This window comes from Saccopteryx leptura, chromosome 6 (assembly GCF_036850995.1).
Source record: "Saccopteryx leptura isolate mSacLep1 chromosome 6, mSacLep1_pri_phased_curated, whole genome shotgun sequence".
Taxonomy (NCBI): Eukaryota; Metazoa; Chordata; class Mammalia; order Chiroptera; family Emballonuridae; genus Saccopteryx; species Saccopteryx leptura.
Window position 1 is genome coordinate 190824208 of NC_089508.1, and position 21575 is coordinate 190845782.

The following is a 21575-nucleotide window of genomic DNA, read 5'->3' on the forward strand; positions in this document are numbered from 1 at the left end:
GGTGTGGCCCCCGTCTCTGAAGGACGTGATTCTGGAGCAGAGGCTCTCAGGTGTGGCCCTCGTCTCTGAAGGACGTGATTCTGGAGCAGAGGCTCTCAGGTGTGGCCCCCGTCTCTGAAGGACGTGATTCTGGAGCAGAGGCTCTCAGGTGTGGCCCCCGTCTCTGAAGGACGTGATTCTGGAGCAGAGGCTCTCGGGTGTGGCCCCCGTCTCTGAAGGACGTGATTCTGGAGCAGAGGCTCTCGGGTGTGGCCCCCGTCTCTGGAGGACGTGATTCTGGAGCAGAGGCTCTCAGGTGTGGCCCCCGTCTCTGAAGGACGTGATTCTGGAGCAGAGGCTCTCAGGTGTGGCCCCCGTCTCTGAAGGACGTGATTCTAGAGCAGAGGCTCTCGGGTGTGGCCCCCGTCTCTGAAGGACGTGATTCTGGAGCAGAGGCTCTCAGGTGTGGCCCCCGTCTCTGAAGGACGTGATTCTGGAGCAGAGGCTCTCAGGTGTGGCCCCCGTCTCTGAAGGACGTGATTCTGGAGCAGAGGCTCTCAGGTGTGGCCCTCGTCTCTGAAGGACGTGATTCTGGAGCACAGGCTCTCAGGTGTGGCCCTCGTCTCTGAAGGACGTGATTCTGGAGCAGAGGCTCTCAGGTGTGGCCCCCGTCTCTGGAGGACGTGATTCTAGAGGAGAGGCTCTCGGGTGTGGCCCCCGTCTCTGGAGGACGTGATTCTAGAGCAGAGGCTCTCGGGTGTGGCCCCCGTCTCTGGAGGACGTGATTCTAGAGCAGAGGCTCTCGGGTGTGGACCCCGTCTCTGAAGGACGTGATTCTGGAGCAGAGGCTCTCGGGTGTGGACCCCGTCTCTGAAGGACGTGATTCTGGAGCAGAGGCTCTCGGGTGTGGCCCTCATCTCTGAAGGACGTGATTCTGGAGCAGAGGCTCTCAGGTGTGGCCCCCGTCTCTGAAGGACGTGATTCTAGAGCAGAGGCTCTCGGGTGTGGCCCTCGTCTCTGAAGGACGTGATTCTGGAGCAGAGGCTCTCGGGTGTGGCCCTCGTCTCTGGAGGACGTGATTCTGGAGCAGAGGCTCTCAGGTGTGGCCCCCGTCTCTGAAGGACGTGATTCTGGAGCAGAGGCTCTCGGGTGTGGCCCCCGTCTCTGAAGGACGTGATTCTGGAGCAGAGGCTCTCAGGTGTGGCCCCCGTCTCTGAAGGACGTGATTCTGGAGCAGAGGCTCTCAGGTGTGGCCCCCGTCTCTGAAGGACGTGATTCTGGAGCAGAGGCTCTCAGGTGTGGCCCCCGTCTCTGAAGGACGTGATTCTGGAGCAGAGGCTCTCGGGTGTGGCCCTCATCTCTGAAGGACGTGATTCTGGAGCAGAGGCTCTCAGGTGTGGCCCCCGTCTCTGAAGGACGTGATTCTGGAGCAGAGGCTCTCAGGTGTGGCCCCCGTCTCTGAAGGACGTGATTCTGGAGCAGAGGCTCTCGGGTGTGGCCCTCGTCTCTGAAGGACGTGATTCTGGAGCAGAGGCTCTCGGGTGTGGCCCCCGTCTCTGAAGGACGTGATTCTGGAGCAGAGGCTCTCGGGTGTGGCCCCCGTCTCTGAAGGACGTGATTCTGGAGCAGAGGCTCTCAGGTGTGGCCCCCGTCTCTGAAGGACGTGATTCTGGAGCACAGGCTCTCAGGTGTGGCCCTCGTCTCTGAAGGACGTGATTCTGGAGCACAGGCTCTCGGGTGTGGCCCCCGTCTCTGAAGGACGTGATTCTGGAGCACAGGCTCTCGGGTGTGGCCCTCGTCTCTGAAGGACGTGATTCTAGAGCAGAGGCTCTCACGTGTGGCCCCCGGCCAGCGAAGACAGCACCAGGCCACACGGCCTCATCCGTGGCAGAGCCTGGAGCAGAGCCCAAGCTGTCTGACCCCAGAGCCTGGGCTCCTTCCCTGACGACAGGCTGCCCAGGCACACGGGCACCAGATGGGGGGACGAGGGCACAGGGAGGCAGGAGAGCGGCGGCTCACGGCAAGCTCCGGGCAGGCTGGGATAGGCCCCGTGTCTCTGGACCCCTGCCCAGGGCTCTTGGCTCTGGGTAATCTCCCAAGGCGGGGAGATAACATTCACAGACTCCTGGAATATCAGCAGTCTCCCCGGGGTGTGGCACTTCCTCATTCCCCCAGAGCCCCTGCACCTACAGCGGTGACAGCCCTGGAGCCTGGAGCCTGGAGGCGGGGCTCAGGGGAGACCTCGGGAAAGGAGGTACAGAGGGAGGCAAGGCGCCCCGCACCCCTCCCATCAGCTCTCCCTCTGTCTGCCCCCCTTCTCTCCGGAGCCAGAAGAGTATTGCTCAACGTGAGTGGGACTGTGCACGCCCTCCTGGGCGCTTTGAATAAGTTGCCACAGTCTTATTCTGGCTACCAAGGCCCTGTACCCGTGTGCCCTGCCTTCCGCCCAGACCATCTGGGAGCATCCTCCCTGTTTGAGGTCTGCTTCCCCCACCCACCCCGACCATGAGCTCCTGGAGGGCAGGCCCAGGCCTGTGATGTTCACCGCTGCGTCCCTAACACCTAGCACCATGCCTGGCGTAAGACAGGCCCAGCAACAACTACTGAATGAATGAATGAACGCCTTGTTCTAGGTCCCCCAGAACCCTGAGAAGTGAATAGTACCACCCCCCCCCCCACTTCAGAAAGCAGGAAACCAAGCCTCAGAGAGGGAGCTAAGTGGATGCTCATCAATTGCTAGTTCCCCTTTCCTAAATCGGAAGTCATGGTCCTCCCTGCAAATTACCGGCATCAGGGGCGGGGCCTCACCATTCACTGCTGGCTGTCAGTCAGTGTCCATCAGGGGCGGGGCCTCACCATCCACTGCTGGCTGTCAGTCAGTGTCCATCAGGGGCGGGGCCTCACCATCCACTGCTGGCTGTCAGTCAGTGTCCATCAGGGGCGGGGCCTCACCATCCACTGCTGGCTGTCAGTCAGTGTCCATCAGGGGCGGGGCCTCACCATCTACTGCTGGCTGTCAGTCAGTGTCCATCAGGGGCGGGGCCTCACCATCCACTGCTGGCTGTCAGTCAGTGTCCGAGTCTTAGAGTAGAAAAGGCCCCTCCCCTCTCTAAGTCACAGACAGCTTAGGAAGGTGAGCAGACTTGTGTTCCGAGTGGGGGGCGGGGTCCCTGACAAGCCAGACACCGGCTACCGGCTACCGGCTACCATGCCCGCGCAGCCCAGGTCTAGCTGGGACCACGGCTGTGGGCCAGGAGAGGGTGGGGCTGACACCTGCCTGAGTTCAGTTGGGGCAGGCCGGCCAATGAGGCCGCCACACCACACCGTGGGAAGGAAGGCAGCAGCTGTTGCTCAGAGAGGAAGTTTCCTGTAACTCAAGAGCCCAAACTTGTTTGCGGGGGCCGTCTGGGTCCTAGCACAGTCTGTTTGACTGTTGGCACGTTGATTCCGGCATTTCCGCCGGCCTGCGGGACTGCTCTCGGCAGAGGCGCCCAGAACAGCCTGCTCCTTTCCCCGGGAGAGGGGCCTGCTGCCCCTCCTTCCCCCCCCCCCCCCCGGGCTGCGGGCTGCTGGTCACCCGTGCCCTCGGTGCCTGGCCATCGCTCCACATGGCTGAGGAGTATCGTCCGGCCTCAGTGCGTGCAGTAGGGAGCCCAGTCTGAGTGCTGGCCCTACTGTGAACTGGCCGGTGGTGTCAGACCAGTCGCCCTGCCTGCAACCCTGAGAACTGACTGGGCAGGGCTGTAAGAATGAACCGCGTCAGGGACACGGGCACGGAGCACAGCTCCTGGCACGTGGCAGGCTCTTTAACGGACGCGAATGTTGTTCTTCACTATATCTTTCCTGGCGTTTTGTCTCTTTTTGTTCATTTTCTATCTTTCTTTTATCAACGGTTTCATTGTGATAGACTCCACAGTTCACCCATTTCAGGCATACCATTCCCTGGGTTTTAGTGTATTCAGTCATGTGGCCATCACCATAATTGATTTGAGAACATTTTCACACACCCCCCAAAAAAACCCATAGCCTTTAGCTGTCCCCCCCCCCCCCAGACCCCCACCCCCACCCCAGCCGCTGGCCTGCCTTCTGCGTCTCTAGACCTGCCCGTCCGGCACTGGCGGTGACGCGCGCCCTCCGCACCTGCCCTCCCGGGCCAGCCGGCTTCAGAGGCTCTTCCTTCTCCACCCTCCCTGCCTCTGCTTTTCGTGTTTTCTCTCCTCTCCCTCAATCTCACCCCTCTCCCCTTCCCTCGCAGGGGTCGTCAAACTTTTTATAAAAACCGCCCACTTTTGCAGTGCTGGTCAACCTGGTCCCTACCGCCCACTAGTGGGCGGTCCAGCTTTCATGGTGGGCCAATCGCAGTGCTGTTTGGTTGCCCGGTAGGGACCATGTTGACCAGCACTGCAAAAGTGGGCGGGTTTTTATAAAAAGTTTGAAGACCCCTGCGTGAGCCTCTCCTTCACCATGTGCTTGGCCTTGATGGCAGCCCGTGGCCCTCTGCGGGCCCGTGGTAGGCCGCTCCGGGCGTGAGGCTGGTGTCCTGGACCAGCAGGTGCCCACGTCCCCAGTCCCCGCTCCCAGGCCCGCAGGTGGCCGGGCAGGGCAGCCCGCGACCACAGCATGGAGCTAATCCTGTTCATCTTCTGTCTCTTCAGCGAGTTTGGGGAGTGAGACCCTCGGCCCTGAAGAGGAAGTCAGGGGAAGGAGAGCAGAGGGAGAGAAGGTGGAGTGCCTTTTGCAGCCTCAAAAGTCAAGGAGAATAAATCATGACCCCCCAGGAGTCACTTGAAAGGTAGAGAACTCATTTGCCTCCTTCCGACCCCTGTCCCCACCCTCCGACTGTGCCTTTGAAGCCCTGCCCTTTCCCACCTAAACCTCCCGGTGGGTCTGCATGACTCAGATCTGATAGGACCTGCTGCGCGGCTGCCTTCCCCGCGGTGACCGGGAGGGAAGGTGGAGCGGTGGAGGATCTGTACCCAGAGGAAAAAGGCGCACGCCAGGGGAACACATGGGGCGAAGGCCCTCTGCCCCGGGAACCGGCGCCCGGGGCCCACTGCCTGGCCAGCGGGAGGAGCCCTGGGTTTCGGCCCCAACACCCCTGTGCAGGGAACAGGCTGTAGACCCTCCAGACCCCTGGGACATGGCCCGATGACGGGCAGGTGACAGCAGAACTTCTCTGCAGACAGTGAACACTCCAGACTTGCAGTCCCTGCGCTCTCTGTCGCCGCTGCTCCGCCCCGCCCTCGGACCACCAGAGCAGCCGCAGACCGCGTGAGCGGAGGGGGGTGGCGGTGCTCCGCGGACACTCGGTGCGTGGACACCGAGATTTAAATCCCGGGTCATTTTCACCGGTCACAAAGTGCTATTTCTATGGTTCATTTCCCCTCCACCACTTCAGAAACATCAGTGGGAGGCTGGATTGGGGCCTGAGGCGGTAGTCTGCCCCCCCCACCCCCGGTATAAAAGAAAGACATGGGAGCCCATTCCAGCCCCAGCCCTTGCTGCTCTGTGGCTTTGGGCAGGTGGCTTGCCTTCTCTGAGACTCAGCTTGCTTATCTGTAAAATGGGAATAAAAAGGCCTTTCTGTGAGGACGGCAATAGGGGTCAGCACCAATTTATGCAAAGTGTGAGGCCCTCATCTGAACCTGTTATCCCTCATCTGAAATGGGTGTTGGGGGTGGGGCGCTTAGATTAAAACCAAGAGACCATTCCAACACTAATTAGATACACAGACTGGACAAGGGAGAGAGATCATGCCAAACCCCCAACTGTGTTGTGTCAAGAATCTCCTGGCACGGGCAGCGAAGAACATGTTTTTCATACTAATGAATCGTTCTGAGTGTGGAGGCAAATTCAGTAAAGTGTGTCCTTGTCACGACCTGAGCTGTGAGTGCCGGGACCAGGGGCAGGGCGCAGACGCCGATGCCGAGACAGCCCCGCCCGCTAGACAGGACCTGGGTTTCTCACGGCCTCTGACGGCGACTGACTGGCCGTGTGTGTGGCCTCGGAGGGGTCCGAGCCCTCTCTGAGCCCAGTGTCCCCGTCTGTCGAAGAGCTCCCACGGGGTGGTGGTCGCTGCTCCTGCAGGAGCTCGGTGTCCCTGAGACCCGCCAGCGCTGTGTGTGGCAGTGTAGGGAACAGGGACGGGGCGTGCTGGGACTCACTGGGCACTGCAGAGTGACCCCAGCCCCCAGAGCTCCCCTGGGGGTGTGAGGACCGCTCCCTCCCTGCTCAGAGACAGAGAGGGGTGGGACTGGGGGCGTTTGCCCCTACTGACAAGAAGTGTCAGATGGCTCTGCCCAGCATTGGTGGTCTCCCTGTCCGGCCCTGACTGTGCAGAAGGCGGCCATGCCCAGGGGAGGGCTCAGGCTCTGGGCATCCCAGGCCCACGGAAGAGTCTCAGGCCTCCCTCATTCCAGAGCTGAGCACGCGTGCCATCTGTCCTCGTGGCCCATTATGCACAGGAGTTCAGGGCAGGCAGCGGGGCGGGCTCTAGGACCCAGAGGATTCAGGGCACTGCCCCTCTCTCCACACTGACTTGAGAGACACAGAATGCTCACAAATAGGAGTGACTGTTGAAATGCAACATTAAAGTGGAAAGCCAGAGGGAGGCCCCGTTCCTGTGGCCAGTGCCCACGACCCCTGGTACAGCTCCGTGTGCCACGTCTCCCGAGCAGAAGGGAGGGGCCTCAATCTGGCAGCAAGAGCCCCACGCTGAATTCCTAAGTGGGCCCGGCTCCTGTTTTAAGGGCTGCTGAGTCTTACTGAGCCGTAGCCGCTCATCCTTTGCGCCCATTTTCACAGGCTCGGAGGGGCGGGGGCGCTCCTGGGGGTCCGGGTGAGCAGGGAGGGGTACAAACACGTGCGCGAGCTCGGACCTGGCAGGTGTGGGGCAAAGCAGGCCCCGGGCCCCCCTCCTGGAAGGAGCGATGTCTCAGTTGACTACAAAGGACACTAGGAATTTTCTAAACTGAGGGGCGAAGGTTGGAGGCGCCATTCCAGGCAAAGGAACAGTGTGTGAAAGCTGGGAGGGGGGGCCCCCACAGGCAGTGGGGGCCACGCAGTGCCTGCTCTGTCGGGAGAGCTCTGAGGTGTGGCTGGCCGGTGACCTTGGCCAAGCACTTCCTTCTCTAAAACCGTCCCCATCTGGAAAGTCAGGCTGGTGAGCACAGCACCTCCCTCCCAGGGCTGGGGGAAGGGCCAAGGACATGAATGCCTGTGCCTGGACAGAAGCTTAGAGCACAGCCCTGGGTCCACCCACGTGTAAGATTCTGGGTTTTATTCTGCTTGAGCGCCCACAGACCAAAACACCCGCCACATTTTCCAGGTCAGGGGAGCTCAGTCCATGTCGGCTGTAAACACGGGTGACTTTGGAAGCCGAACTCAATCAATACAAGATTGTCTCCACCCCCACCGTTTCTGTCCCTCCAGGGCAAGCAAAGTCCCCAGGCTGTGTGGCCCTCTGGGCGGTCCTGCCGGCCTCTCCTCCCACAGGGGACACGTGGGTCTGCTCCTGGGCTCTCTTTGGCCCTGCTGAGCACCAGCCACATCCTCCCTCAGGCCTCAGCATCCGCTGCAGGCCCCCACGCCCCGTGACTCCCCCAGCACGCACGCCCCAAGGCCCAGCCACAGTCTGGGGCACACTGCAGGTCTGGGGGATCTCAGGGGCCTCTGGCACCCTCTGTGGGAGCAGAGGAATTAGGGTACAGATGCTCCACGGAGCCTCCTCGCTGCTGGTCTGCAGGGGCCCCTCCCTCGCCCTGGTTTCCAGCTGGGAAGGAGGGCACAGCCCCTGTGCCTTCAGACCCCCCCACTCGCGTGGCCCCCACCTCACCTCCAGTCCGGAGAGAGGGGCCGCCTGGCCCAGCCCCCCGCCAGGCCCACAGCTGGCTGGCCTCCTCTCAGGGCTGGGGGCTGCCCTCACAGGCTCTGGAAAACTAAATGCCCTTGGGCCCTCCCGCCAGGGACTCTGTCCGCTGCCCTCACCTGCAGCCGCTGCCTAGATGGTGGCGGGGGACAGCCGTGGGGACAAGCACGGGTGAGAAGCCACAGCACCCCCTGACATCTCCAAATGGCACCCCATCCCACCCCACCTGAGACAAAGCCCACGCCTGGCACGCGGACCCCCGCCCAGGGACTGACCACCTGGGAATGGTAACTAGTGACCGCCTCGGCTCTGCGAGTGGCTGTGGGGGTGGGGGGGGTCGGACCACCCAGGAGCTGGCTGAGCGTGGGCACATGACTCAGCCTCTCCGTGCCTCGGTTTCTCCTGCTGTAAGATGAGGGCGTTACTCATACCTGCTTCTAAAGGTGGCTGTGGGGACGAAAGGAGAGGATGAATAGTAAGGATTAAAGGAGAGGACAGGGTCGGACACCAGCCCGCGGCCGTTCGCTTGGGGACTGGGGGGGGGACGGGTACGGGACACGTCCCAGAATCGTCTGAAATGGTTTGTTGTTGTGCTTTGCAGCTGTCTCCACATTTTTGCTATTAGAAGCAACCCTGTGATGAACATCTCCATGCAGAGAACATTTTGCTTCTTTCAGATTATTTCCCTGGTAACGAAGTTCCTAGAAGCAGAATGGTCAAAGGGGAGGGATATTTTAGGCCTTTTGTTATACTTTGATTAATTGTTTTCTAGACAGGCTACTGGCTTCCCAACCACCAGCCAGCAGGAAGGATCACTTCCTGGAAGTGTTACGGGTGCTAACGGAGGACATAGCGAGGAGCAGGGGCCACCGACATTTAAGGGTGGGCAGAGCGGACAGGGCAGAGAGGAAGTCTCTGATGGGGCTAAGGAGGAGCCATCAGAGGCCAGACCCGCGTCCAGTTAGGGACAAGCGAGCAAATAAGTCTCAGATCAAAGAGTCGGGCCCACCGATGAGGAGCCTGGCAGGCGGATGACCCTGGGCAGATGGCAGGCCTCCCTGGGCCTCAGTTTCCCCTTCTAGGAAATGGGCTTGACACTCCGCCTGCCTCCCAGGAGTGGGGTGGAGTGACTAGGAAAGATTCTGGGGGTTGCCTTGGGCCCTGTGGAGTCTTCCCCTGGAGCGCCCACGGTAGGAGTAAGTGTGGACCTCCGCACTTCCTTCTAGAAGACATTCCACGGTTTCAGAGAAGGGGGTGGGCAAGCCGGCCAGGCTCAAAAGCATGTTGCTGGAGGGTTCACACCAGGGCTGGGGAGATCTGGGCGTGGCCTCGATCCCGGGTGGGTTGAGAGGGGCGGGGCAGGCGGGGGTTTCCGGCTTTGTGGGTCCGCCAAGCTGGGCTCTCTCAAGACCCTGCACTTATTTGCTGTGAATCACTGGGTCCTTTGGGTTCAGACTCTCTCATCTGTAAGAGATAAGCATATAATAACCATGTGACATGTTTCACGTGGGTGTTGTGTAAGTTTAATATTAAGTGCCCAACTCATGAGCACGCTCATCCTTTTAATATTCTGCAAACCCAGCTCAGCAGCAGGAAGCGGGTGACGGGGAGGCGGGGGGGGGGAACTGAGTGGAAGGAGGGCTCCCCACACCCTCACTTCTCCTTCAAGCAACAAGCCCAATAAGCCGTGACAGAGGACGTATGTAGGCTGTGTGACCTCAGGCAAGTTTCCTAACCTCTCGGTGCCTTTGTTTCAAACAAGGAGAATAACTAGATGTGTGCGTTAACTGAGCTAATACTTACGAAACACTTAGAACTGGGCCAGGCATGTGGTAAGAGCTCAGCTGTCAGGGCTCCCTGACTGCTGGCGGAGGGCCTCGGAGAGGACTCCCGGAAATGGCTGGCCCCACGCCCTGCAGCCTCAGCTCTCCCGCGGTGGGGGCGCGCTCCTGGCCAGAGGGGTACACTCCCTTCCCCCATCCACCCAGGCACTCACGGCCACGGGCAGGTACAATCTCACTGACCCGTGTGGTCGTAAGATGTTGGCCAAGGACCAGTCAGGCCACAGGCTGAGACCGTTCCTGGGCCATTTCCCGACCCTGCCCAGATCCGGAGCCCCCCGGCAGCTCCCCGTCTGCAGATCACGTGCAGGCTGCCCCGTGGGGCCTGCCCCGCTCTGGCTCCTGGCTCCTGACTCCCGCCGCTCTCCTCCCCTGCTGCACCCCAGCCTTCTCCTGTCTGGGCCGCAGCCATGCTGCCCCTCAGCCAGCGGAAACTGCCCCCCACCCGTTTCATTTCCGCCCGTGGCCCCAGGCCCAACTCCAATGCTGCGGAGCTGCCCCCGACCCCCGGGGCAGAAACGGCTGCTGTGCCACGCAGCCCTGCCCACGCACACCCTCGCACACTCGCTTGCACGCACTCACCCCCGCACCCATTCACACCTGTGGGCGGCCTGGGCCCGGCGGCCACGCCCTGACCATCGCCAGGGCTCTCAGCTGAGCTCGGGCCTGTTCTGCTGGATTCACCATCCAGTCTGGCTGTGGGATGGAACACGCCACGGGTGGAAGGGAGCGCACTGGGGGGGTCAACAGCTGAGGGTCCACCCGTGAGCTCTGCTACCAAGTGGCGTGAGGGCGTCACTCCCCTGCCGTGGCCTCGGTTTCCTGGTCTGTGCAGTGGGGATACCTGTGCCCACCTCAGCGCGCCATCGGGAGTGTCATCTGGAGAAAGGACAGGCCCCACTCAGGGCCTCGCGCGATAGTGCTGAGGACAGGCTAGTTCCTGCAGGTCATCCTTTCCTTCACCAGCACGATTCACAGGCACAGGCCCCATGGAGGGCCCTCGGGGCCTGTCAGAGTCACAGCCAACCCTCCCTGCACCAGCTCCCAGGCTGGTCCCAGACTGTGACCCACCCCTGCTCAGGGATGTGTGCCCTGGGAGGTCCCGGTCAGGATTGCTTTTAGGAGCCCAGAGCACCCTGACCTCTATACCTCTACTTCCCTCGTCATGGGGGGAGAATGAAAAGGAAGTAATGGTGTGTGATTGTAACCTCAGCTAAGTCCTGGGGAGTTCTGGGGGGCCTTTTCTAGATAAATTTCACTTTGTGGCCCTGGCCGGTTGGCTCAGCGGTGGAGCGTTGGCCTGGCGTGCGGGGGACCTGGGTTCGATTCCAGGCCAGGGCACATAGGAGAAGCGCCCATTTGCTTCTCCATGCCCCACCCCCTCCTTCCTCTCTGTCTCTCTCTTCCCCTCCCGCAGCCAAGGCTCCACTGGAGCAAAGATGGCCCGGGCGCTGGGGATGGCTCCTTGGCCTCTGCCCCAGGTGCTAGAGTGGCTCTGGTCGTGGCAGAGCGATGCCCTGGAGGGGCAGAGCATCGCCCCCTAGTGGGCAGAGCCTCGCCCCTGGTCGGGCGCATGCAGGAGTCTGTCTGACTGTCTCTCCCCGTTTCCAGCTTCAGAAGAATGCAAAAAAAAAAAAAAAAAAAATTTCACTTTGTGGTCCTGGCCATGTAGCTCAGTTGGATAGAGCACTGTCCCAATACAAACCCAAGGTGGTGGGCTCCATCCCTGGTCAGGGCACATACAAGAATCCACCAAAGAATGCATAAATAAGTGAAACAACAAACTGATAGTTTCTCTCCCCCCCCCCCCTTCTAAATTCAGTAAATAAAAAATTCACCTTATTTGTCATGAACATAATGTTCACGAGCCCCTCCCTGCAGCAAGTGTGCGGGGCTCGCTCTGGCCCTTGCTGCTGAAGAGGAGAAAGAGAGCTCCACCTTATAGACGTATGATTGGCTGATGTCCCTGCTCATCAGGTGCCCAAGGCCCACCCCTCCAAAGCAGACACTGGCCCAGGCAAACCCTCCCTGTGTTTACTTCCAGAAAATCATGAGAAGGCCATGAAACAATAATTTCTTCCAGGAGCAGAGGGCTGAAGTTTGATCATTTCTGCATGTTAGGCCGTACTGGTTTGTGGTAGGAAACAAAGGTTTATGAGGAGAACGCTCTGACTGGGCTCTGGATATGTAACGTGGTGTCCTGAAATGTTTGCCTCGCAGCTGATTGTAAAGCCACCAGAGAGCAGACTGGCCCCGGGGCAGATTTGGGCGAAGCTGCCCCAGGTTTTGGCAAAAGCTGAAGGCGAGAGGGAGACCCCAGTGCGTCCGAGCTGGCTCCCAGGAGAGAGTCACTTCCCCTTCTCACGCCCTCCATTTCTACTGTCTCATCGGGCTGGTCCGATGGTAGTGGGTTATCAGAACTTATTAACTCAGTGTCTCTACTGTCTCATCGGGCTGGTCCGATGGTAGTGGGTTATCAGAACTTATTAACTTAGTGTCTCTACTGTCTCATCGTGGACGGGGTAGTCCAGCCCCTTGTTCCCAGTGACCGCGGGAACTGACCGCGGCTGTGCGGCTCTCCTGTGTCGCTGGGTACAGGGCAGTCGGGGTGCAGGGATCGCCCCAGACCCTCAACACAGTCTCTCCACTGCCAGTTCCTGGTGACTCTCAGGGACAAAGCAGCGAACGCCCGTGTCCCCTGCAGGAAACAAGGGAAGGGCGGTAGAGGAGACGGTCTTAGAATGTCCAAGCATTTCATCCTCCCATCTCACCTCCTGGCTCCAGCAGCCCTTTGGCTGGAATGAGCCCCACTGTACAGAGGAGGAGAGGGGGTTGGGGAGGGAGATGGAGCTAGCTGAGACCCACGGCGGGAAAGCTCACAGAGTCTCCCAGCCATTCCAGGATGGGGCTGGGGCTGGGGCTGGAATGGCGCCGTCCCGGGGTTTCTGTCCACGAGGCTCTGCAGGCCCCCAGCGCTGGGAAGGTGGCTATAGCTATAAAGCCAGCAGGAGAGACAGCGCAGAGGGGTAAAGGCTGCCCAGGACGGCCAGGGGAAGTGCCTCTGACGGTCTGTGCCTTGGGGAAGTCGGGAGACAGAAACAGCGCTCTCTGGACGGGCGTTGATCGGGTTTCCCACGACTGGTTCACACACGTGATTGAACACGGACCACACACCTGGACTGTGGGTGGAAGATGAAAGACCCGAGCCCTGCCGTTCACGTGGGGAACAGGCCAACAAAGCGACGGTTAACCCAGGGAGGTAAAGGGGCTGAGGAACTGGGAGGCACCCAGCGACCCGGGGGGACCTCCAGACGGCTTCCCAGAGGAGCCGGTGCCCGGACAGAATCTTCAAACCAAAGTAGACGTTGAACTTCCCAGAAAAAAATTTTAAAAAAGTAAATAAAGGGCTCTGGAGCGCTGGGAAGAACACGTGTCCCGCACCAACACGAGAAAGAGCGGAGTGGCGTGTGCCTGCGGGGCGTCTGCGCGGGCGACCGTTTGTACCGCCAGCACGACAGGGTGGTGGAAGCGGGCGCGGGCGTCCACTATCTGTCCTCCTCACAGCAGTCCCTGCCTGGCTGCTGTCACTCACCTAATTCCCAAGTACAATAAGAAAGGCCCAGGTTCGGAGAGGCCTCTGGCGCAGAGTAGCCCTGAACCTGCGCCCTGCCCCCTGGTGGCGAAGCGTGTCATGACACCCTCAACGGGAAACGATGAGGTTTGGCTCCAGAGAACATTTCTTTAGGAACGTTATCAGTAGTCGAGACACTGTTAACTGCCCGTTGCAGAAAGCCAGTTAAAAGAAGCTGGGATTGGGGGAGGGGAGGAAATGGCTCAGAGAGCTGAGGAGGCCGAGAGCGGCTTCAAGCATGACTGGACCAGAGTGCTTAAATGCCGTTAGAAATGCGTCTTTCTCCAGCTTCCAACTCAAGTTTCTCACTGTGCTGGCTTCATTTCTCGGTCCTTTGGGAGGAGGTAGATTGGTGTTTCCTAGCTTAAAACCAGCTCTTCTTTGATAATTCCGTTCGGTTCAGTGAAAGTCACTTTATCCGAGCCACAGGCTCCGTCTGGAGTGTGAGCCCAAGGACAGAGAGCTGCCTGCTTGGCCAGCACAGAGAGGGACCCAAGCTCTGGAGTGCCAGAGGCATGACCTTGAGGTCCGGGGAGGCTGGCTGTTCTGGGGAGAGGGCCTGCCACGCCCACAGCGAGCGCTGGGGCCTCCTGCACTAAAGCAAGCACTGGCGCTGGCTGTGGCTGTTGACTGTGTTCTTGTTCTCAAAACCCTGCAAAGCCAGGCATCTGAGGGACCCTGAGGGGATGTCCTCCCTCTCTCCGCCTGGAAGGGAGAGGGAACCGTGTGAGCTTGAGCCCCCTGGTAGCTTAACAGATAATGGCTGGAGCTGGGGCCAGAACCAGCTTCAGGGGACATGCAGAGGAGACACAGTGGGTCTCGGGACCGAGGGACGGATGGCTCCCGGGTTGAACTTGAACAAGGAAAGCGACCACTCTAGCCCGGGCAGGGAAGTGAGAAATGAGGTGGCGTTCAATGCCTCAGAGCCGAAGCCAGCTCCTGTCCTGCCCTGGAGCTGCAGATCCGCCCGACAGGGTCTCTAGGGACACACGCCCTGCTTGGCTTCTCCTGTGTTTGGGCCCAGGGTGAGCTGGGATGGGCAGGGGGGCTCTGGACGGCACTCCCTGAACCCCGGTTGCCTGCAGATCCTCTCCCCACCCAGATCATCCCTCACTTGCACTAGAGGCACTTAAATGTCTACACCAACTCTCTGTCGTCACTGAAAGGTATATATATGAGGAAACTTTATATTGTCACCGTAAACGGAAATGCAATGTCACTTTCTGGAAAACAGAAGTGCTCGTCAACACAAGATATTGCAATACAGTAACAGAAAACAATGTCCTCTGCCCGGCCAGACCCGACAGCCACAGCGAAGCCCTCCGCCTGCGCCTGGCTCTCTGCTATAAAGGGAGACGCAGGTGTCGGCGCAGAAAGGCAGGCACTCTCACTGGGCCTTGCCCTCCGACCCCGTGAGGACAAACGGGGAAGGCGTCTCAGTGAACGCGGCTGAAAGGAAAGCTCGTCTGCCACCCACATCTCAGCAGGTGACAGGGCGAAGGGGTTTAGTATGCCCAGGAGTGAGGGGAACCCCCTGCTTTCTAAAAATCCATGCCAAACCCTTGGGGCGACCTACCTAGCGTCTGGCTTACGCGCCTTCCGTGGCCTCTTCCTTCGATCGGATTGACGTTAACTGAAGACCTACTAAGTGGCAGCCACGTGGCAGGGGGCTGAAAGGCACGTGCCTCGCCTTTGGGGAGCCCACGTTCTAATGGGGAGACAGGGTCGTGCACGACTGATTTGGCTGCAAGGCTGAATAAAGCTCTGCACCCTCTCCCAACCTTCCCCCAGCTCGTGCGAGCGAGGCGTGCTGTCTGTGCTCGGGAATCGTTCCATTACGGTTCAGAAATAGCAAACGTTAATCGGGCTCCTACTATGAGTCAGACTGAAGAACACTTGGTCTTCTCAAGAACTGGAAAGGTAGTTACATAAAGGATATATATATATATAAAGGTATAGATATTGCAGTTATATAGAAAAGTAGTTCACCTTGTATGCCACCATAGGAGGTTCAGAGAGGGGAAGGTCACATGACCCAAGGCACAGCCAGCCTGTGAGAAGCAGCCTTGGGACTTGAAAACAGGTCTCCAGAACGCTCCCCCTGCGGTCTGAGGGAAGGAGCTTCCGTGGTGCGGGGGAGGCCAGCCCCCCCCCCCCTTCCTGGGGCCTGGCTTAGAAGAAGCAGAGCCACAGGCTCGGCCCCGCCCCGCTGGCCCCGCCCCGGGGGTCTTCTCCACCCCGCTGGCCCCGCCCCGGGGGTCTTCTCCGCCCCGCTGGCCCCGCCCCGGGGGGTCTTCTCCGCTCCGCCGGCCTCGCCCTGGGGCCTGGCTTAGAAGAAGCAGAGCCATCGGCTCGGCCCCGCCCCGCTGGCCCCGCCCCGGGGGTCTTCTCCGCCCCGGGGGTCTTCTCCACCCCGCTGGCCCCGCCCCGGGGGTCTTCTCCGCCCCGCTGGCCCCGCCCCGGGGGGGTCTTCTCCGCTCCGCCGGCCTCGCCCTGGGGCCTGGCTTAGAAGAAGCAGAGCCATCGGCTCGGCCCCGCCCCGCTGGCCCCGCCCCGGGGGTCTTCTCCGCCCCGGGGGTCTTCTCCACCCCGCTGGCCCCGCCCCGGGGGTCTTCTCCACCCCGCTGGCCCCGCCCCGGGGGTCTTCTCCGCCCTGCTGGCCCCGCCCCGGGGGTCTTCTCCGCCCCGCTGGCCTCGCCCCGGGGGTCTTCTCCGCCCTAACCTGTGCTTGTGTCTCCCCAGGAAGCCCCAGCTCTTCTGCACCCTGTGCTCCAGCAACCTTCTGAGCTGCTGCAAGAGGCTGTGGGGACTTCGGTTCCTCCAGAGACGCCCGGGAGGCCCCTCGGAGAGGCGGCCACTGAGCACGCCGCCCGAGGAAGCGGCGAGGACGCTGCCCTCCCAGGCTGTCTAGACCCGGCCCCGGACACTGAAGATGCCGCTCCCAGTCGCCAAGATGGGATTCTTGGAGCCGCTAGAGGCCTGACAGCCCCCCAAAGCCACCAAGGGGGCCCCTCGCCTGAGCCTGGGGACTCTGGGAGCACACGGTGGGGTGCCGGAGAGCTTGGGCCCGGGCTGAGCAGCCTGTCTCTGCTCAGCCTTCTCCGGGAGGAGTTCAGGACCCCTCTGGGCCCCAAGCTCATGTTGGTGCTGGCCCAGAGTCCTGAGCAGAACGGAGGGACATTCGGGGTGTGTGCCTGCAGGTGCCCGTGCCCTCGGGGCACACACAGCAGCGGGTGCTGCCGTCAAGCATTCGCCACCCGCTCTCTGTGGTTCCGCAGGATCAAGAGCGGGAAAGGGAAAGGCGGACATGAGCCTTTAATGAACACCTACTGTGTGCGAGGCGCTTCGCTTGCATGAGCTCTTGTAACCCTTATCACCTACAAGGACCACCGTCCCCGCTCTACAGAGGTGGAAACTGAGGCCCAGAGAAGCATGGGGCCTGCCCAAGGCCACTCGGCCAGAACGAGTGGCTACCTCACAGGAGGCGCTCGGGAAATAGTTTTTGAAGGAATGAACGAATGAGCAAACAAACAGGAGGACGGACAGAAAGCCAGGTCGAGCCCGTGCGCCTGACGCAGTACGCCGCCTCTCGGGAGAGAGGACAAGAGGCTTCCTTGACTGAGCCCAGCCAGAGGGGCCCGGACAGAGCCGGGGGTCCCTCACGCTGTGGCAGAGCGGGGTTGCGGAGGAAGTGTGCGGGGCGTCGGGTGGAGCTGGGGCGACAGGCAGGAGTCGGGGAGCTGACCCCACAGCACCTCCGCTGGGAGGCATGACCCTGAGCGAGTCAGGGGACCCCTCTGAGCATCTTATCTCCTCTGTCCTGTTTACAGGGTGTTACAGAGACCCCAGGGGGTGGGTGACAGCCCCACACAGGTATCCATGGACTCCCTTCCCTGACCACTGCCCCTCCCTGAGCCCACTCTCCCCGTCATTTCAAGGTCCCCTCCTGGGGTCCCCTCCCTGCCCACCCATGCCTTTCAGACCCCCAGCAGCTCCCTGTCCTCTCGGCCCTCAATGTGGCTGCTCCCTGAGCCTCCTCTCTCCTCTGCGGCCTCATAGACACCCTCAAAACTGGATGGAGTTACCCGGGGTCTCATCTCTGAGCAGGGCATTCACAGATCCGTACCCAGAACCCAGACCCACTGAGCTCGCCCCCTCTGTGCCTGCACGAGACCCCGCCTGGCTCTGAGGACGCCTCCCCGCCAGCACTTCCACGGCTGCCCCTGACCTTCTCCCGGCACCTGATCCGGTCCCAGGCTTCCCCTTCGCGGCTTCAGAGGCCGGGGGGCCAGTGGGCATTCCCTCCACTGTCCTGCCATTGCTCCCTCCCACGTCCACCCCTGCGTCAGGACCACTGAACCGGCTTCCGGACAGCCCTCGGCATTCCCCACGCGCCTCCCTCCACCCCCCCACCCCACCCACCCCCGGCCACAGTGCAACTGCGAGCCTGGCCATGCCACACACGGGGGAACCGCATACCGCACGCGGGGGAACCGTCTGCCACACGCGGGGAAACCGTCTACCGCACGGCCCATTGCCTCCTCCACCTGCCGGGCCACGTGTGGAGCCGTTTCCACCGCCGGACGTACTCTTCCCGCCCTGGCGGCCGCCGGACCTCCGCTGAAAGAGCACTTCCTGGGGAAGTCTTCCCGGACCCTCCCGACGGGGCCGGGCCCAGTGCCCTGCCCCACAGATGCCCTCGGAAGCCGCAGGCATGGCTGTAATGTATCGCTGTCCGTGATTTCCCGGCCCCGTCCACGCAGGAGGGCGTGGGTCCGGCCTGTGTCTGTTGACCACTGTCTGTCTAGCCCCGAGCAGACCGTTTGGCACAGAGAAGGAGGATTCCTTCTGGAAGCCCCAGAATCCCCTCCTTGGACGTTTTCCCGAGAATCCACAGCAGGTGGGTCTCTAAGTCCCGGCCAAGTAGTTAGAGGCCTAAGGCCGGTCTGGCTGATTGTAGACTCAGCAGGTCTGGGCTGAGGCCAAGGAGCCCAGGCGCCACCTGCAGCCCCCGGGAGCCTCCTGCAGGCCTGTCTCTGCGCTGCCCCCACCCTTCCGGAGCCCCTGGTGCCTCCGCTGGCTGCAGGAGTGGGGCGCAGGCTGCCTGCAGGGGGAACGCCCGTGGTGGCCCCGAGACCCACACCTACATCACTATCATGTTCCAATAAAGCTGCTAAAACTGATGCTGTTGCCGTCGTATTGTTTCACTCCCTGGTGTGGAGACACTTCCAGGCTTCATCACACGGTGCGCTGCGATTCAGAAAAAGAAGGGTGATAAAGTGCTGGGGTAACGGCCATCTCGGAAACTGCCCTAAAAAGCACAGGTGTTCTCGGGGAACTAGGTTTCATCTAAAAACACCACATCGGAAGTGAGGGCCGTGCCGGGCCGGTCAGAAGTCTGAGGCCTCTGTGTTGCTTCACCTGGTGGCCCGGTACACGGCAGGCGCTCAGTACGGGTCTGGGAAAGGGAGTATCTCTTATGTTGTCAGCTTCAGATGCCTCTGTTAAGTGGGGGAGAAAGACATCCCTCCAATGGAAAACCTGTCCATCGGAGAAGTCCGCGGTCAAGAGCAGGTGGGTGGGCCCTGGCGGGTTGGCTCAGTGGTAGAGCATCGGCCTGGCATGCAGGAGTCCCCGGGTTCGATTCCCAGCCAGGGCACACAGGAGAAGCGCCCATCTGCTTCTCCACCCCTCCCCCTCTCCTTCCTCTCTGTCTCTCTCTTCCCCTCCCGCAGCCGAGGCTCCATTGGAGCAAAGATGGCCCGGGCTCTGAGGATGGCTCTGTGGCCTCTGCCTCAGGCACTAGAGTGGCTCTGGTTGCAACAGAGTGACGCCACCTGGTGGGCACAGCATCGGCCCCTGGTGGGCATGCCAGGTGGATCCCAGTCGGGCGCATGCGGGAGTCTGTCTGTCTGCCTCCCCGTTTCTGGCTTTGGAAAAATACAAAAAAACCCCACAAAAACAAAAAAAAAAAGAGCAGGTGGGTGAAGTGCAGGGGAGAAATCGGGTCCAGGGAAGGAAATTCACGGATGCTGTGCAGGGACTAACCCTGAGGGTGGCAGTGGGAGGCTGGACAACGCAGGAGGGGGCGAACCAGGTCGAGGTCACGTCCGAAATCCACAGTGTCGGCAGCAAGCAGGGTCCCCCGGGACGGGGGGAGGGGCAGCTGAAGGTGGTCTTGAGCTAGACGCATAAAGACCCCAGCGATGAACGCCAGCAGGAGGTGGAGAGGAGACGGTGCCCCGCCGGCAGAGTCTGCAGGGACTGAGCACCCCAGTGCGAGGCAGGTGGGGGAGACTGGGAGAGAGGGGGCGGCAGACCCACCGAGTCTACAGGGACTGAGCACCCCAGTGCTCCTGCATTTCAGGGGAGAAGAGAGCGAGGCAGGTGGGGAGACTGGGAGAGAGGGCGGCAGACCCACCGAGTGAACAGGGACTGAGCCGCCCCAGTGCTCGTGCATTTCAGGGGAGAAGAGAGCGAGGCCGTGGGGAGACTGGGAGAGAGGGGGCGGCAGACCCACCGAGTCTACAGGGACTGAGCGCCCCAGTGCTCGTGCATTTCAGGGGAGAAGAGAGCGAGGCAGGTGGGGAGACTGGGAGAGAGGGGGGGCAGAACCACCGAGTCTACAGGGACTGAGCGCCCCAGTGCTCCTGCATTTCAGGGAGAAGAGAGCGAGGCAGGTGGGGAGACTGGGAGAGAGGGGGGGCAGAACCACCGAGTCTACAGGGACTGAGCGCCCCAGTGCTCCTGCATTTCAGGGAGAAGAGAGCGAGGCAGGTGGGGAGACTGGGGGAGAGGGGGCGGCAGACCCACCGAGTCTACAGGCGACGGGAAGCCGCTCTGTCTGGCCCCGGACTCGAACCCCGGGTGCAGTGAATCTGGATCACCTTTTCGGCAAACAGAACCACAATTCTCAGAATCCCGTTCCGACAGGTTTGGCTTGCACCAGGCTCTCGCGTGCCCAGTGGGCCTGGCGGGAGTCCCAGCGGGCAATGAGAGAAAAGCAGAAGCGTGATCGCTGAGCAGACCAATGGGGACAGGGCAGTGGCGGGGCCGCCGGGAGCTGCGTCAGGCAAGCAGGCCCAGCCCGTGAGGCACGACCGGCAAGCTCAGGGAGGCCTCCAGCTCCACCACGGGTTCCGGGGGGTGAAGACCGTTCAGACGCCGGTCTGGAAAGTGGATCCGGGGAGCACGGGGCAGCGGCAGCGGCAGGGGCAGGGTGAGTGTGAGCGGCCCCACCGCAGGGTCGAGGCAGCATCTCCTGAGGACCAACTCCAGACTCTGCTGCAGACTCCGTCTCGGTGCCAGGAACCCAAGGAAGCTGACCCTCGCTGCCCTCCAGGGAGCCGGGCTTCTGCCTAAACCAGGGGTCCCCAAACTTTTTACACAGGGGGCCAGTTCACTGTCCCTCAGACCGTTGGAGAGCCAGACTATAAAAAAAACTATGAACAAATCCCTATGCCCACTGCACATATCTTATTTTAAAGTAAAAAAACAAAACGGGAACAAATACAATATTTAAAATAAAAAACAAGTAAATTTAAATCAAGAAACTGACCAGTATTTCAATGGGAACTATGGGCCTGCTTTTGGCTAATGAGATGGTCAATGTGCTTCTTTCATTGACCACCAATGAAAGAGGTGCCCCTTCCGGAAGTGCAGCGGGAGCCGGATAAATGGCCTCAGGGGGCCGCATGTGGCCTGCGGGCCGTAGTTTGGGGACCCCTGGCCTAAACATTACCAAGGAATCGGGAGAACTGGGCCACGGGGGGGCCGGGACTGAGTCACCGAGGTGGGGAGCAAGGTGTGGAGTGGGGGAGGGTGTGGCCGCAGCAGCCATGAGCTCCCGAAGGGAGACACTCCCAGTGCGCACGGGGCCGGGCCGTGTTTAAACTCGGGGCAGAAGAGTGGTGGCGGGCAGGGTGCTCGGGAGCCCGGACCCAGGGGGTCCGTCTGGAGTCCCATCTCAGCTAAGTGGCCGCAGCTCGTGTTTGCTTAGCCAACACCATCTGGTCCCAGGGGCTAGCTTTGGGGGAAGGTTTGTCATCTTTGTTGTCTTTCTGAGGGAGCTCTACCCAAGTCGTTCAAGCAGGAAATGACAGCGAGCATACACACCTCCCACCAGAATTCCCAAATCCCACCAGGATTCCGATCATTTCAGAAGATTCAGGAACTCCCAGCAGTCACGAGGAGCGGCAGAGTGGCTGGGGGGGGGGGGGGGGCGGGGAGCCCCCTGCCGCCACCAGCAGCCCCGTGG

General features: G+C 61.0%; 1 protein-coding gene across 2 annotated transcripts in view; it reads left to right on the forward strand.

Moving 5' to 3' along the window:
- Nucleotides 1–16937, forward strand: part of HRH2 (histamine receptor H2) — a 41274-nt gene extending 24337 nt beyond the window's left edge. Inside the window, exons 3-4 of one of the 2 annotated variants that reach the window (XR_010751991.1) lie at nt 4635–4771; nt 16061–16192. Coding sequence is in view for 1 of the 2 variants with exons in the window: in XM_066387957.1 (XP_066244054.1) it covers nt 16061–16229 (169 nt within the window). In the remaining variant the exon portion in view is untranslated. Of the gene's footprint in view, nt 1–4634; nt 4772–16060 lie in introns of both variants that reach the window. The other variant, XM_066387957.1, reaches the window with a different exon arrangement.
- Nucleotides 16938–21575: the final 4638 nt, after the last annotated feature.